Here is a 15,531-nt window from a genome sequence, read left to right as displayed (position 1 = left end):
AAAATGTAAATGTAATTGATGTACATATGTATATATATATATATATATATACATGAATATAGTGAATGAATATGGAGAAGCCGATGCCACAACACACTGCAGAAATTGTAAATATGATTTGATTTAAAAGTGTAAAACTTTAATAAAATTTATTTTTAAAAAAGAAAATAAAATTGCCGCCTTGTGAGTTAGACTCCTACAGGTTGTGTTTCGGTGGAATTCGGCATGCTGGTTGTTACTGACAAAGCCGTAGGTCAGCGATGGCTAACCTTTTTAGTGCCATGTGACTGCACTCAGTTTTACGACCTATTTTGCGGTGAAAAGCCACGGTCATTAAGCAAACCCATTCTACCCCAAAGGATGCTTTTTTGCAGGAAACTAGAAATTGCTGGCCGATGACTGTGGGACATGGCAAATGGCCCTAAAGTGCAACTGGTAGTTAAGGACCCACAATGCTTTCATTGTACAGATAGGTACAGATTAACAGAGTTGGAAGGGACCTTGTAGGTCATCTAGTCCAAACCCCCCCGCCCAAGCAAGAGACCCTCCACCATTTCTGACAGATGGCAGTCCAATCTCTTCTTGAAAGTTTCCAGGGATATAACTCCCACAACTTCTGAAGGCAACTTCTGTTCCATTAGTTGATTGTTCTGTCAGAAAGTTTCTCCTTATTTCCAGTTTGAATCTCTCCTTGTTCAGTTTCCATCCATTATTCCTTGTCTGGCCTACAGGCACTTTAGAAAATAGGTTGATGCCTTCCTCTCTGTGGCAGCCCCTCAAATATTGGAAGACTGCTATCCTGTCTCCCCTGGTCCTTCTCTTCCCTAGACTAGCCAGGCCCAGTTCCTGTAACCGTTCTTCATATGTTTTAGCCTCTAGTCTCTGAATCATCCTGGTTGCTCTTCTCTGCACTCTTTCTAGAGTCTCAACATCTTTTTTATAATGTGGTGACCAAAACTGGATGCAGTACTCTAGGTGTGGTCTTACTAAGGCTTTATAGAGTGGTATTAGTACCTCACTTGATGTTGACTGTATCCCTCTGTTAATGCAACTTAGGATTGCATTGGCTTGTTTGGCTGCTGCCGCACACGGCTGGCTCCTATTTATCTGGTTGTCCACTAAGACTCCAAGATGCTCACAGTTACTGCTGTTGAGCCTGGTTTCACCAGCTCTATATGTGTCCTTTTGGCTTTTCTGCCGAAGTGTAAGACTTTACTTTGTGATTGATGTGTGACCGCTGAAGCAGGGATGTGGGTGGCCAGCCATGAGAAGTTAGAAACCAGATCATAAGCAGCTCTGCGTAAGTCCATTGTAACTTCAAATGTTCACTAAGTGAGTGTTCATAAGTCAAGAACTACCTGTATTGGGGCTAGAAAGTCCAGGAGAACATTCAGGAACCTTTCACCATTCCAGAAAAGCGGTCATACGCACCTTTCTCGCAAAAAGTCTTCAAATTCTTTGCAGTTCTTCCTGCCGTCGTTCAAGTGTTGGACAATGTTGTCATATCCGGCTGTGCTGATCAAGTCTGTTGTCTGAAAAAAGAACATTTAAAACTTTGTTAGGCAAATAACATGCCCTGCATTTTCCACGTTGGTAGCTTAGAAGCAGCCCAAGGTCGTATTTGACCTACACACACATTTTATTTTATTTTTTGTTTTATATAAATTTATTTATTCAACATTTCAACATTTAAAAAACAATTTCCACTTTTTACAATGATTCTGTAACGGTGTTCACACTGGTTAATAAAGTCTATATCAATTACTTCTCCATTCTATTCACTTATACTCTTATTTCCTGATCTAACTTATAACAGTAATCTCCCAAACAGGCCATGGAAGGAAGCAGGATGCTTTGTCCCATATTTGGGTAGATCAGGTTGCCCTGATTAAAAAAAAAACAACACTTAACCTCTCCTCTGGTATAGCTGACAAATCCAGGAGAGCCCATGGCTTGGAGGTTAATACAGTTACCTAATATGTAAGTAACCTGGGTTTGAATCCCAGAAGGGTATGGCTAGCTGAAGAGAGCTAAACTGCTTGAACAAGATTCATACAACTCTCCCTTTATCTCTTTGTCGGTAAAATATAAAATACAGCCATCTTAAAGTTGTCATGAATAAGAAACACTTCTACACGTGTGGGAAGCCAGGACCCCTCATATCCCACCCCAGAGAATGAAATATTTTGGGGAATATTAAAAGAGGCAGAATGTTATATTTCCCCAAAGGAAAAACGGAGAAAAATCTTAACAAAGGCAGAAAGCAGAACCATTCTTCCTGCCATAGGAAACCCAAAAACTTGAAGAGGCTAACCTTTAGGAATGCAGTTTTTTTTTTCCATTCAGAAAGACTGGGCCAATCTATTCACAGACAAAATGCTTTCAGCCACAGCTCCCACCATTAAAGCCAACCTCTTTAACACATTCTTTGGCTCAGTATTTGTAAACAGCAATGGATCATGCCCAGTATTTCCTAGTCGAACCACAGACAACTACAATGATCTAATATATATCGATTTTACAGAAGACAATGTTGAAAAAGCACTACGCAATCTAAAACCATCTCTATCTTTTAGACCAGACGGAATATGTGCCTACTTCTTAAAAAAGCTATCCACTGCCATAGCCGAAACCTCTAAGCGTAATCTTTGAAAAATCTTTCAGGACCAGCTCCTTGCCAAACCTATGGTCACTAGCCACGGTCATCCCCATCTTCAAAAAGGGAGACCCCAGCCTAGATGAAAATTACAGACCAATCTCCTTATGCTGCGTCACCTGTAAAGTCATGGAATCAATTATTAACCAATCCTTCATCCTCCACTTAGAGACAAACAACCTACTCTCCAATAAACAATTTGGTTTCAGGAAAAAACTATCCTGCAATCTGCAACTGCAAAAACATATGGACTACACAACTCGATCAGGGCAAAACAATAGATGCAATCTACATAGACTTCTGTAAAGCCTTTGATTCAGTGGTACATGACAAACTACTCCTAAAACTAAAATCTTATGGTATCTCTGGACAACTGCATAACTGGATAGAGGCATTCCTGTCAAACAGACAACAAATGGTCAAAATTGGGAACGTCCTGTCAAATTCTGTACCTGTCAACAGTGGTGTCCCCCAAGGCAGTGTTCTAGGACCAACTCTCTTCATACTCTACATAAATGACCTCTGTGATCATATCAAGAGCAACTGCGTTCTCTTCGCTGATGATGTAAAGCTATTCAACACCACAGACAATACTGCTACCCTTCAAAAAAACCTTGACTATGTATCAGAATGGTCAAACAAATGGCAACTTCAAATCTCAACAAACAAATGCTCTGTCCTACATATTGGCAAAAAAAATCAGAAAATAAAATACAAGCTGAATACTCAAGACCTTGTTGATGATCCAAACTCTGTCAAGGACCTTGGAGTACTCATCTCTAAAGATCTAAGTGTTAGAGCCCACTATAACTACATAGCCAAAAAGGCATTAAGAGTTGTTAACCTAATCTTACCTACCGTATTTGCCGGCGTATAAGACGACCCGGCGTATAAGACGACCCCCCACCACCACCGGAAACGCCCTCCAGAAATCCCCGGGGCTGCAGCGGCAGGGCAGAGTGCCAGGGTCCGTGGGAAGAGCGGGAAGGCTGCAGCCTCGGGCGGAGCGAGGCGAGCGGGATGAAGCGGAAGCGACGCAGGGGATCCAGGAAGCTAGAGGCGCCTTCGCTGCGTCCAACAAGCATCCGAAAGCCGGCAGTGGATATACCGGCGTATAAGACGACCCCCCCACTTGGAGGCATGTTTTTCGGGGCAAAAAAGTCGTCTTATACGCCGGCAAATACGGTAGCTTTTTCTCTGGTAATATTACACTACTAACTAGAGCATACAAAACATTTGCTAGACCAATACTCGAATACAGCTCATCAGTCTGGAACCCACATTATGTATCTGATATTAACACAGTTGAGAAAGTCCAGAAATATTTCACAAGAAGAGTTCTCCACTCCTCTACTCGTTGCAGAATACCTTATGCCACCAGACTTGAAATTCTAGACCTAGAAAACCTAGAACTACGCCGCCTTCGGTCCGATCTAAGTATAGTATATAAAATCATACATTGCAATGTCCTACCTGTCAATGAATACTTCAGCTTCAACCATAACAATACAAGAGCAAACAATAGATACAAACTCAAGGTTAATCGCACCAAACTTGATTGCAGGAAATACGACTTCAGCAACAGAATGGTCAATGTCTGGAATACTCTACCTGACTCTGTGGTTTTTTCCCCAAACCCCAAAAACTTTAACCTTAAACTGTCTACTATTGACCTCACCCCTTTCCTAAGAGGTCTGTAGGGGGCGTGCATAAGCGCACCAATGTGCCTACCGTCCCTGTCCTATTGGTTCTTTTATTTTTCTTGTATGTATCCATGTATTCATAACTATGTTTTTACTTATACCTATGATCTTGTAAGCAATTGACAAACCAAATAAATAAAATAAATAAATAAAGGCTAGAACTGATGGGATTAAGAATTTACATTCCCCGCCCAAATTCTAAGGACAGGACATGACCTAATAGGATTAACCCACCAACCACTGAAATAGCAAAAGACACAAGGCACAACCCCTCTGAATCATCTCAGAACACTATAAAGATCCATCCACTCACTCAGCCATTTTGTCAACCACCCCAGAAAAGCTGTTGTCACTGAAGTTTCTGGAAAACCAAGTAAACAGAGATCTTCTTTTCTTGTGGCCAGCCTCCATTTTATTTCCCAGCATTTTTCCCCCAGCTTGGAACCAGACTGGATTTGTCTTCCCACACATGAAAGAGAGGTTCGGGAACCAGATGTTTTTTGCCCCCAAAATGCATTCTCTTCGGATCCAGGAGGGAGGCACAAAGATTAAAGCACTCTTGTTGAATTTGGGCAGCTTTCCAGATACGTAGACTTCAACTCCCAGAATTCCCAGCCCACATAGCCCCAGCTGGGCGTTTTGGGTGGTAGAGTCCCCCTACTTGGAAGCTTCTAGGTTGAGAAACACAACATTAAAGGTTAAACTATTCATGGCATGGTCCGTTTGGGGGATTATTGCTAGGTTTCCTGGTAGTGTGGTGAATCGGTCCTCCCTCAGAAGTTCTCTTTTAAAATTTCAATTTCCTCAAAAGTTTACATAAGAAACCCAAAAGGGCTACTACCGTTTGGAGCACTTCCCTGCCAGCGTGAGAAGCAGGCAGTTTTCATTTGAGAATCAAATCTTAATCCTTCAGCGGATTACCAAGAATCAGAAACAACTGGTACCCGTTTCAGAAGACAAGATCACAACGAAACTTCTCTCTTTCACCACCAAGTCACTTATTCCAAATTCAACACTTCAGGCTCAGTAGAATAAAGAGAAGTGGGACTTAATAGAAACATTTGGAGAAGAAAAAAAACAGAACAGATGCACACAAAAGAGGCAGAAGCAAGCATGTGGGGCTGTACATACAGTACAGGCAGTCCTCGACTTACGACCACAATTGAGCCTGTTGTTCAAGGAGACATTTGTTAAGGGAGTCTTGCCCCGTTTCACGCCTTTTCTTGCCAGCGCTGTTAAGTGAATCGCTGCAGTTGTTCAGTTAGTGACACGGTTGTTAAATGAATCTGCATTAGGTATGAAAGACGGCTGGGTGACTTTGGAACAATCACCAAGAGACAGGGAGTTCTAGTTCCGCCTTATGCAGGAAAGCCAGCTAGCTGACTTTGGGCCAGTCACTAGGAGATGGTGAATTCTAGTCCCAGCTTAGACATGAAAACCATCTGGGTGACTCTGGAACAATCACCAGGAGACAGGGAATTCTAGTCTCATCTTGGACATGAAAGCCAGCTGGGTGACTCTGGAACAATCACTAGGAGACAGGGAATTCTAGTCTCATCTTGGACATGAAAGCCAGCTGGGTGACTCTGGAACAATCACTAGGAGACAGGGAATTCTAGTCTCATCTTGGACATGAAAGCCAGCTGGGTGACTCTGGAACAATCACCAGGAGACAGGGAATTCTAGTCTCATCTTGGATATGAAAGCCAGCTGGGTGACTCTGGAACAATCACCAGGAGACAGGGAATTCTAGTCTCATCTTGGACATGAAAGCCAGCTGGGTGACTCTGGAACAATCACTAGGAGACAGGGAGTTCTAGCCCTATTTTAGACATGAAAGCCAGTTGGGTGACTCTGGAACAATTACCATGAGACAGAGAGTTCTAGTTCCGCCTTATGCAGGAAAGCCAGCTAGCTGACTTTGGGCCGGTCTCCAGGAGACAGTGAATTCTAGTCCCATCATAGGCACAAAAGCCAGATCTTGGGTCAGTTTCTTTCTTTTTTTCAGCCCAATCCACCTCACAGGGTTGTTGTGGGGAAAACAGGAGGAAGAAAGAGTCTAAGCTACGTATGCTGCCTACGTATGCTAAAGAAGCTTCTTGGATGATAAGCGAAACATCTTCAAGGAAAAACCAGAAATTCCAGTTGCCTCTTGAAAAAGCACTTTTGGGACAACCATGACCTGAACGATTGAGAAACTCCATAGATACTTATATGAAGAACGGTTGCAGGAATTGGCCCAAAGATACTTTTTCAGGAAGCAATTGGACTTTCTTGTTTTATTTTGTTTTTTCCTTTCCTTCTTTTCTTTCTTTGCTTTTCTTTTTCAGTCCAACCATGACCGAGAATCTCTACAGACTTTTTTCAGGAATTGGGTTTGTCTAGTCTAGTGAAAAGAAGGATTAGGGGCAATATGATAGCAGCGTTTCAATATTAGAGGGACTGCCACAAAGAAAAGGGGGTCAACCTATTTTCCAAAGCACCAGAAGGCAGGATAAGAAGCAATAGATGGATACTCATCAGGGAAAGAAACAACCTGGAATCAAGGAGAAATTTTCTAACAGTGAGAACAATTAACCAGTGGAACAGCTCGCCTTCAGAAGTTGTAGATGCTTCATCACTGGAGGCTTTTAAGAAGAAACTGGACAGTCATTTGTCTGGAATGGTATAGGGTCTCCTGCTTGAACAGGGGGTTGGACTAGAAGACCTCCAAGATCCCTTCCAACTCTGTTATTCTGTTCTGTTTTGTTAAGGTTTCTGCAAATGAGGCTTACATTGCTTCTTTCCTAGGGCTGGGGGAAAGTGACTGCCCAAGGTTACCTTTGTGCCTTACATGGGACAGATTGTTCAGCACAAAATATTTGCATCTTTAATTTCCAATAAGGTATAAAAAAATGTAGCCTTTGTGGGTTTTTTCCCCACAAACTGTCTTTCTGAAATACGGTATTCATCCAGGCAGACATATCACCTCTTCCATCTTTGGGGGAAAAGGATAAATGCAAATAGTTTACCCAGAGGCTCAGCCCTTTGCTAATTTCGTGCTTTTTGCATATTCAAATATTTTTGAATATCATTTGCAGCTTTCTTTTTTTTTTTTTTTTTTGCATACCATGCTAGACGTTTTGCGTTTCAGTTTTTGAGCAAGACAATGATTTCGGTTTTAAAAAGAATATATTTTTTTGCAGAACTTTGTTCTCTGCAGAAAAGCTCGCTTTTTCTTCACAGATTTGCTGGCCATGTATGCGACTTTCTGGTGCCCTTCCTGCTTTTATATTTTTTCTGGAGAGTTTAAAGTTAGTATGGTTTAAAATAATTTTTGCTCTCCTGGTTTCGGTAAGTGGCTTCCTTTTTGTTTTTTTTTGTTTTTAAACCAAATCCTGTCTTTTGAGGAAGTTTCTCTTGAAGTCAAATGTGACTTCGCTGGCCTTCCGAGGTAATTTTCCAAGCATAAGTGTCATTTCAAGAGAAAAGAATATTCGTAACTCAGGGTTGAATTGCAGAATCCTTGGTATTTTCTGAGCTTGGGGGTTTATTTTATTTTTTTGGCAGACGTTTGATTACCTAACTAGGCAACATCATCAGAGCTCGTGAATATAGGGTTTGCTGCTTTCTGTTCATAGACAGTAATTTGCCCATAACTTGGCTTGACCAATGGGTACATATTACTACCTATACCAGACTGCATTTATATGCTGTTTTTTTTTATTTTTTACCTCAGGTTATCTGAAAGAAGATTGTGTCTCCCATGTGCATGGACTTTTAAGATCATTTTATGAGGTCCTCTTGCAGGATCTCACCACCAGGGCTGGGCTTCAAAAATTTCAGCAGCCAGTTCTCTACCTGGTTGCTGAGTGGGTGAGGCCTAGTCAGCTTCCTGCACCACGGTGGCGGGGGTGGATTGTTTTCGCCCTCCCCAGACTCCGGAGGCTTGAGGAAAGGGTGAAAACGGCCTCCCTGGGTTCCGGAGGCCCCCGGGAGGCCAGAAACAGGCCCATTTCTGGCCTTCTGAAACTTCCAGGAGGCCCATTGTTTGCCCTACCCAGGCTCCAGAGGCTTTCCTCAAGTCTCCAGGAAGGCGAAAAAAGCCTCCCTGGGCTCCGGAGGCCCTCGGGAGGCCAGAAACGGGCCCGTTTCCAGACTTCCAGAGCCTCCGGGAAGCCTGATTTTCGCTCTCCCTGAGTCCCCCCCACCGCTGTGATGCAGGAGTCCAACTAGGCCACGCCCACCATGGCCACACCCACCCAGCAACCGGGCAGAGAACTCTTTGCTAAAATTTTTGAAGCCCACCCCTGGCCTCAGCTAACCAGCTATTTAGTGTCATAGGCTAAGTAGAAAGAGAAAAGAAAGAAAAAGAGAAGGAAGGAAGGAAGGAAGGAAGGAAGGAAGGAAGGAAGGAAGGAAGGAAGGAAGGAAGGAAGGAAGGAAGGAAGGAAGGAAGGAAGGAAGGAAGGAAGGAAGGAGAAGAATAAAGAAAGAGTGAGAGAAAAGAAGGAAGGAAGGAAGGAAGGAAGGAAGGAAGGAAGGAAGGAAGGAAGGAAGGAAGGAAGGAAGGAAGGAAGGAAGGAAGGAAGGAAGGAAGGAAAAGAATAAAGAAAGAGTGAGAGAAAAGAAGGAAGGAAGAAAGGAAGGAAGGAGAAGAATAAAGAAAGAGTGAGAGAAAGGAAGGAAGGAAGGAAGGAAGGAAGGAAGGAAGGAAGGAAGGAAGGAGACATAATTCAAGTAGACCTCAACGTACAACCACAATTGCCTCCGAAATTTATGTTGGTAAGCAAGACACTTGTTCCGTGAGTTTGGCCTCCTTTTATGACCTTTCTTGCCACAGTTGTTAAGTGAATCACTGCCGTTGTTAAGTTTGTAACACGGTGATTAAGCAAATCTGGCTTCCCCGTTGACTTTGCTTGTCAGACCATCACATGATCCCAGGATACAGCAACCATCGTAAGTATGAGTCAGTTGCCAAGCGTCTAAATTTTGATCATGAGGATGCCACAGCAGTCATAAGAATGAGAAACAGTCATAAGTCACTTTTTTCAGTCCATTTGTAAGTTCAAATAATCACTAAATGAACCGCTGTAAGTCGAAAACTACCTGAATTAGAAAGCAATTCCATCAAGTCAACTTCTGGCACGAAACATAGATGGATCCAAGCGGCCATTTTGGCAAAAAGGAAGGAAGGAAGGAAGGAAGGAAGGAAGGAAGGAAGGAAGGAAGGAAGGAAGGAAGGAAGGAAAGAAAGAAAGAAAGAAAGAAAGAAAGAAAGAAAGAAAGAAAGAAAGAAAGAAAGAAAGAAAGAAAGAAAGAAAGATTCTAAAAATGGTTTGTGATTAGTCTCTTGCAGGAAAAAAAATGTATGCATTCTAAACTCCAAAGTCCAATTCACAAAGCTGAAACACCTCATTTTACTGCTCATCATCAATTTAAATTCTATCCTTGCTCTATACCTGCCTGAAAGCTTAAACCAGGTGTGTCCAGCCTGAAGCCCACAGACCATATGCAGTCCCTGGACAGCCAGTAACGCATCCAGACAAAATAATAAAAATGATATTTAAAAAATAAAGTAGGTTTGTTATTTAGATACATTAACTATATCAGGGGTCTCCAACCTTGGCAACTTTAAGACTTGTGGACTTCAACTCCCAGAATTCCTCAGCCATTATATATTATATATTTTACATGCCGACAAAGACAATTTCCCTTCAATCAATGAGGCCCAGGTAAGCCAAAATGTTGGGCCACCACTGTTTATACAATTTGAGTTTTACTAAAAATCAGAATTTTGGACTCCCAAAAGGCGCTAAAGCTCCTGCAGTTTCAGACCAACTGACCATAGAGAAGCACACATGTAGAGCAAGGTTCTTCAAACTTGGCAAATTTGAAGAATTCCTGGGCTAACATGACGAGAGGAGGAATTCTGGGAGTTGAAGTCCACAAGTCTTAAAGCTGTCAAGTTTGAAGACCCTTGATGTAGAGAGATTAAATTTTAATGGATGTGTATTATCTAGAAGGTTTTTTAGTTCTGCACAGCTGACTGAGGAATTCTGGGAGTTGAAGTCCACAAGTCTTAAAGATGTCAAGTTTGAAGACCCTTGATGTAGAGAGATTAAATTTTGATGGATGGGTATTATCTAGAAGTTTTTTAAGTTCTGCACAGCTGACTGAGCAATTCTGGGAGTTAAAGTCCACACATCTTCAAGCTGCCACGGAGTATCTATTTATTGTTTGTTCATATCCCACCTTTTTGTTACTTTTATAAATAGCTCAAGGCAACGAAAACAGGAAACGCACCTTCGTCTTCCTATTTTCTCCACAACAACAACCCTGTGAGGTGGTTTTGAGTTGAGAGAGAGAGAGAGAGAGAGAGAGAGAACGGCTGACCCCAAAGTCACCCAGCTGACTTTCGTGCCTATGACGGGCCTAGAGACCTCACGGTTTCCCACTTCCTAGTCTGATGCTTTAACCACTAAACCAGGTTGAGAAATATTGGTCGAAGGAGTAAAATATAACCTGTTTCCTTAAAAATGCGACCTACCCTGAAAGTAAGTCCTAGCTTGATTTTTACACATGCACCCAAAATAAGTCCTAATTAAGATCCCACCCACTCCAGAGTGCACGGGTAAAAATTAAGCTAGGGTGGGGATGGAAGTAATGGAGCTGCCCTACTATTTACCTTTGGACAGTTGTAGCCAGGCCTCGCACACCCCGACACCTGCCTTGACAGCTCATTTCTTCTGCAGCTGGCAAGGCTGGCAAGGCTTTCCTGAAGGTCTCTGTAGCCGATAACAAAGAAGCTCTGGATCGATCCAGAGGTTTGTTATCGGCTGCAGAGGCCTTCAGGAAAGCCTTGGTGGCCACAGAAGAAGAAGTTCCTGAAGGCCTCTGACAGCAAAAAGGAGGCAAGGGTGATGCACACAAGTGAGGTTAGTCAGGGGATGACGTCCCCCGAAAATAAGGCCTGGTGCCTTTTTTGGTGGCAAAAAATATATAAGACAGGTCTTATTTTGGGGGAAACACAGTATTATATAAAGAAGGTACCATTTTTCCTCAATCCATGCATTTAACTCAATCAGGAGAGCGTGACTGAACCGTTCCCACAATTTCTTAAATTTCTTCTCAACATACATGAAATCAATATTCCTTCAAACCTAGAAAACGCCACAGGTAGTACAGGCAGTCCACAAACTACGACCACAAGGGAGCCCAAAATTTCTCTTGTTAAGTGAGGCATTTGTTCAGTGAATTCATGCGCCACGTTACAACCTTTCCTGCCGCAGTTGTTAAGTGTGAATTGCTGCCGTAGTTATATTAGTAACACGGTTGTTAAGTGAATATGGGGTTAGGGTTGAATTAGTAACACGGTTGTTAAGTGAATTTGGTCGCAAAAGGGGATCACATGACTCTGGGGCCCTGTCATAAATGTGAGTCACAGGTGTCAAAGCATCTGAATTTTATCATAGGACCATGGGGATGCCACCCGGGTCTTAAGTGTGAAATTCGGTCATAAGTCACATTTTTTGATGCCATTGTAACTTTGAACAGTCAACGTTTTAAGTCAAGGGCAACCTGTACTTTCAAAATAATCTGGAAAGCCTCTGTGGGTGAGACCCCCATAGGCCACAACCAGACCAAGCATAAAGCCATCAGAAACTCAGCGCCACAACACATGAGCTGGGATTACAGGACATACATACCGCAACCCAACCCATGATTGGCATAACCCTAATTGCCCAATAAAAGCCCATTTAGACACAAACCATGATTTGCACATCATTCAAACCATAAGGCTCACATTCACACAAAATAAAATAAAGTTACTCCAAGCTGGCTTGTTTCAACCCATAAGCTCACATCCACACACTCGGGCCTGCATCCCGCTCTTCGCTGCCTCAACCCACCTGCAGGCTTTGCTAACAATCGAAAACTAGAATTGGAATCGAGCTGAAAGGGACCTTGGAGGTCTTCTAGTCCAGCCACCTGGTCAAGCAGGAGATCCTGTACCATTCCAGACAAGTGACTGTCCAGTCTCTTCTTAAAAACCTCCAGTGATGAAGCACCCACAACATCTGAAGGCCAGCTGTTCCACTGGTTAATTGTTCTCACTATTAGGAAATTTCTCCTTAATTTCAGGTTGCTTCTCTCCTTGGTTAGTTCCCAACCATTGTTTCTTGTCCTGCCTTCTGGTACTTTGGAAAATAAAGGGACCCCCTCCTCTTTGTGGCAGTCCCTCACATGCTGGAAGACTGCTATCAATGCAGTACTGCAGGCTACTTCTGCTAACTGCCAGCTGGCTGCAATTTGGCAGTTCGAATCTCACCAGGCTCAAGGTTGACTCTGCCTTTCGTCCTTCCAAGATCGGTAAAACAGGGACCCAGATTGTTGGGGGGACAATAGGCTGACTCTGAAAACCGCTTAGAGAGGGCTGGAAAGCACTGTGAAGCGGCATATAAGTCTAAGTGCTATTGCAAAGGAAGGAAGGAAGGAAGGAAGGAAGGAAGGAAGGAAGGAAGGAAGGAAGGAAGGAAGGAAGGAAGGAAGGAAGGAAGGAAGGAAGGAAGGAAGGAAGGAAGGAAGGAAGGAAGGAGCGAGCCAGGGTGGCATAGTAGTCAGAATGCAGCACTGCAGGCTAACTCACTGCCAGGAGTTCGATCTTCACCGGCTCAAGGTTGACTCAGCCTTCCACCCTTCTGAGGTGGGTAAAATGAGGACCCAGATTGTTGGGGGCAAGAGGCTGACTCTGTAAACTGCTTAGAGGGGGCTGGAAAGCACTGTGAAGCATTATATAAGTCTAAAGGCTATTGCCTTCCCCCCCCCCTCCTCCTCCTCCTTCATTCTTTTTCTCCCTCTCCTTCCCTTTTTTCCAATGCAAATGATACTGCAGGCCAACTCTGGAAGGAAGGAAGAGGCTGACTCTGTAAACCGGAAGGAGGGGAGGGAGGAAGGAAAAGAAGGAAGGAGGAAGGAAGGAAGGAAGGAAGGAAGGAAGGAAGGAGCGATCCAGGGTGGCATAGTGGTCAGAATTCAGTACTGCAGGCTAACTCACTGCTCACTGCCAGGAGTTCGATTCTGATCGGCTCAAGGTTGACTCAGCCTTCTAAGTCTAAGGGCCATTGCCCTTCCTTTCCTTTCCTTCCTTTCCTTTCTCTTTCTTTCTTTCTTTCTTTCTTTCTTTCTTTCTTTCTTTCTTTCTTTCTTTCTTTCTTTCTTTCTTCTTTCTTTCTTCCTCCCTTCCTTCCACCCTCTCTTTCCTCCCTCCCTCCCTCTCTCCCTTTCTTCCTCTCTCCCTCCCTTCTTTCCTTCCTTGCCAATGGTGGCTCAGTGGTTAGAATGAAGTACTGCAGGCCAACTCTGCCCACTGAGTTCAATCCTGACTGGGTCAAGGTTAACTCAGCCTTCCCTCCTTCCGAGGTGGGTAAAATGAGGATGGTTGGGGGGGAATAGGCAGACTCTGAAAACCGCTCAGAGGGGGCTGTAAAGCACTATAAAGCTGTATATAAGTCTAAGTGCTCTTGCTATCATGTGATTGTATCCAATTTTATGATTTACTTATTTTTATTTTTTTGGTTAAGTGAATAAATCAGTCATGAAACGAGACTGGCCAAACCCAAGTCCTGCAACCGGTCTTCACCTGTTTGAGTCTCCAGGCCCTTTTATCCCCTTCGTTGCTCTTCTCTGCACTTTTTTCCAAAGGCTCAACCTCTTTTTTTTTTCTTTTTGGTAACGTGGTCCCCAAATTCTCACCACACAAGGTGAAAAAAGTCAACCCACGCCTGAAAACTCCACCAACCAGTTCCCGAGCCAATTTTCCCAATCCCCCTTTCCCGAAACAGCGCTTCGTCTCGTGTGTGTGTGTGTGTGTGTGTGTGTGTGTGTGTCCGTCCGTCCCCCTATCCCAGCACGGCGCAACCTTCCCCAACCGGGCGCCCGCTGCTTCTCCCTCCCCGCCTGCGATCTCCCTTCCAGCCGCCCCCGAGTCCTCCCCGCTCCCCGAGTAGCCTCCCACACCCCCGGCATCGGCAGCAAGCGGCCGGCGGGGGCTCCTTCGGCGATTCCCCGTCCCCGTCCCCCCGTCCCCCGGGCCAAAGCGCAGGATCCCGGTGGGTGCAAAGAGGCGAGGACGCAGCCCGGGCGCCCCGGGGCTCACCCAGAAGTTGTCCTTAAAGAGGGTTTCCCGCATCGCGGCTGCTGAGCGGCCCGAGAGGCAAAGGGCGGCTGGGACCCAAAGTCTAGCCGTCCCGGTCCTTTCCTGCCCTGGCGACGGGGCTCCTTCCCGGCGGTTCCTCCCTCCGGGCACGAAGGGACGGGCCGCCGGCAGAGTCTCCGCCCGCCCGCTGGCCACCGGGTGGCCTAAGGGGGCGGGAGGGCGGGTGGGGTGGGACCTGCCGCGCCGAGGATCGCGGCCGTCTCGAGTGGGGAGGGGTGGGTTCCTCGCTTCCTTCGCGACCCCGAAGGGGGGAAGAGGGAGGGGGAGTTAGGGAGGGAGGGAGGGAGCGAGAAAGAGGGAGGGAGAGAGAAAAGGGAGAGAGAGGGAGGGAGAGAGAGAGAGAAAGACCGAGGGAGGGAGAGAAAAAAAAAGAGAGGGAGGGAGAAAAAGGGAGAGGGAGGGAGGGAGAGAGAGAAAGGGAGGGAGAGAAAGGGAGGGAGAAAAGGGAGAGACAGGGAAGGAGGGAGGGAGAGAGAGAAAGAGCGAGGGAGGGAGGGAGAAAAAGGGAGAGAGAGGAGGGAGGGAGAGAGAGAGGGAAGGAGAGAGAGAAAGAGCGAGGGAGGAAGGAAGAGAGAGAGGGGAGGGAGAAAAGGGGAGAGGGAGGGAGAGAACGAGAAAGAGGGAGGGAGAGAGAGAAGAGAGGGAGGGAGAAAAAGGGAGAGAGGGACGGAGAGAAAGAGAGGGAGAGAGGAGGGAGGGAGAGAAAGAGCAAGGGAGAAAGGGAGAGGGAGAGTGGGAAGGAGAAAAAGGGAGAGGGAGGGAGAAAGAGAGAGAGGAGGGAAGGAGAGAGAGAGGAGAGAAAAGAGAGAGAAAGAACGAGGGAGAGAGGGAGAGAAAGAGAGGGGGGAGAGAAAGAGAGGGGGAGGGAGAAAAGGAGGGAGGGAAAGAGAGAAAGAGCAAGAGAGAGGGAGAGAAAGAGAGAGGGAGAGAAAGAGAAGGAGGGAGGAAAAGGGAGGGAGGGAGTGAGAGAGAAA

At 45.1% G+C, this 15,531-nt stretch overlaps 1 protein-coding gene across 1 annotated transcript in view; it reads right to left on the bottom strand.

Moving 5' to 3' along the window:
- The window catches only part of PSTPIP2 (proline-serine-threonine phosphatase interacting protein 2), a 54,298-nt gene extending 39,407 nt beyond the window's left edge, over positions 1–14,891 (bottom strand). The window contains exons 1-2 of the mRNA XM_087958698.1: positions 14,498–14,891; positions 1,432–1,532 (exon numbers count right to left, since the gene is read on the bottom strand). Of these exons, the coding sequence (XP_087814824.1) occupies positions 1,432–1,532; positions 14,498–14,530 (134 nt within the window). The 5' untranslated portion in view covers positions 14,531–14,891. The remainder of the gene's footprint in view (positions 1–1,431; positions 1,533–14,497) is intronic.
- Positions 14,892–15,531: the final 640 nt, after the last annotated feature.

The sequence above is a fragment of the Notechis scutatus genome, chromosome 2 (assembly GCF_049901735.1).
Source record: "Notechis scutatus isolate UNSWTSFEM ecotype Mainland chromosome 2, rNotScu1.2, whole genome shotgun sequence".
Lineage (NCBI taxonomy): Eukaryota > Metazoa > Chordata > Lepidosauria > Squamata > Elapidae > Notechis > Notechis scutatus.
Note: the sequence above shows the minus strand (reverse complement) of the source record. Positions and strands in the feature narration are given on the sequence as shown.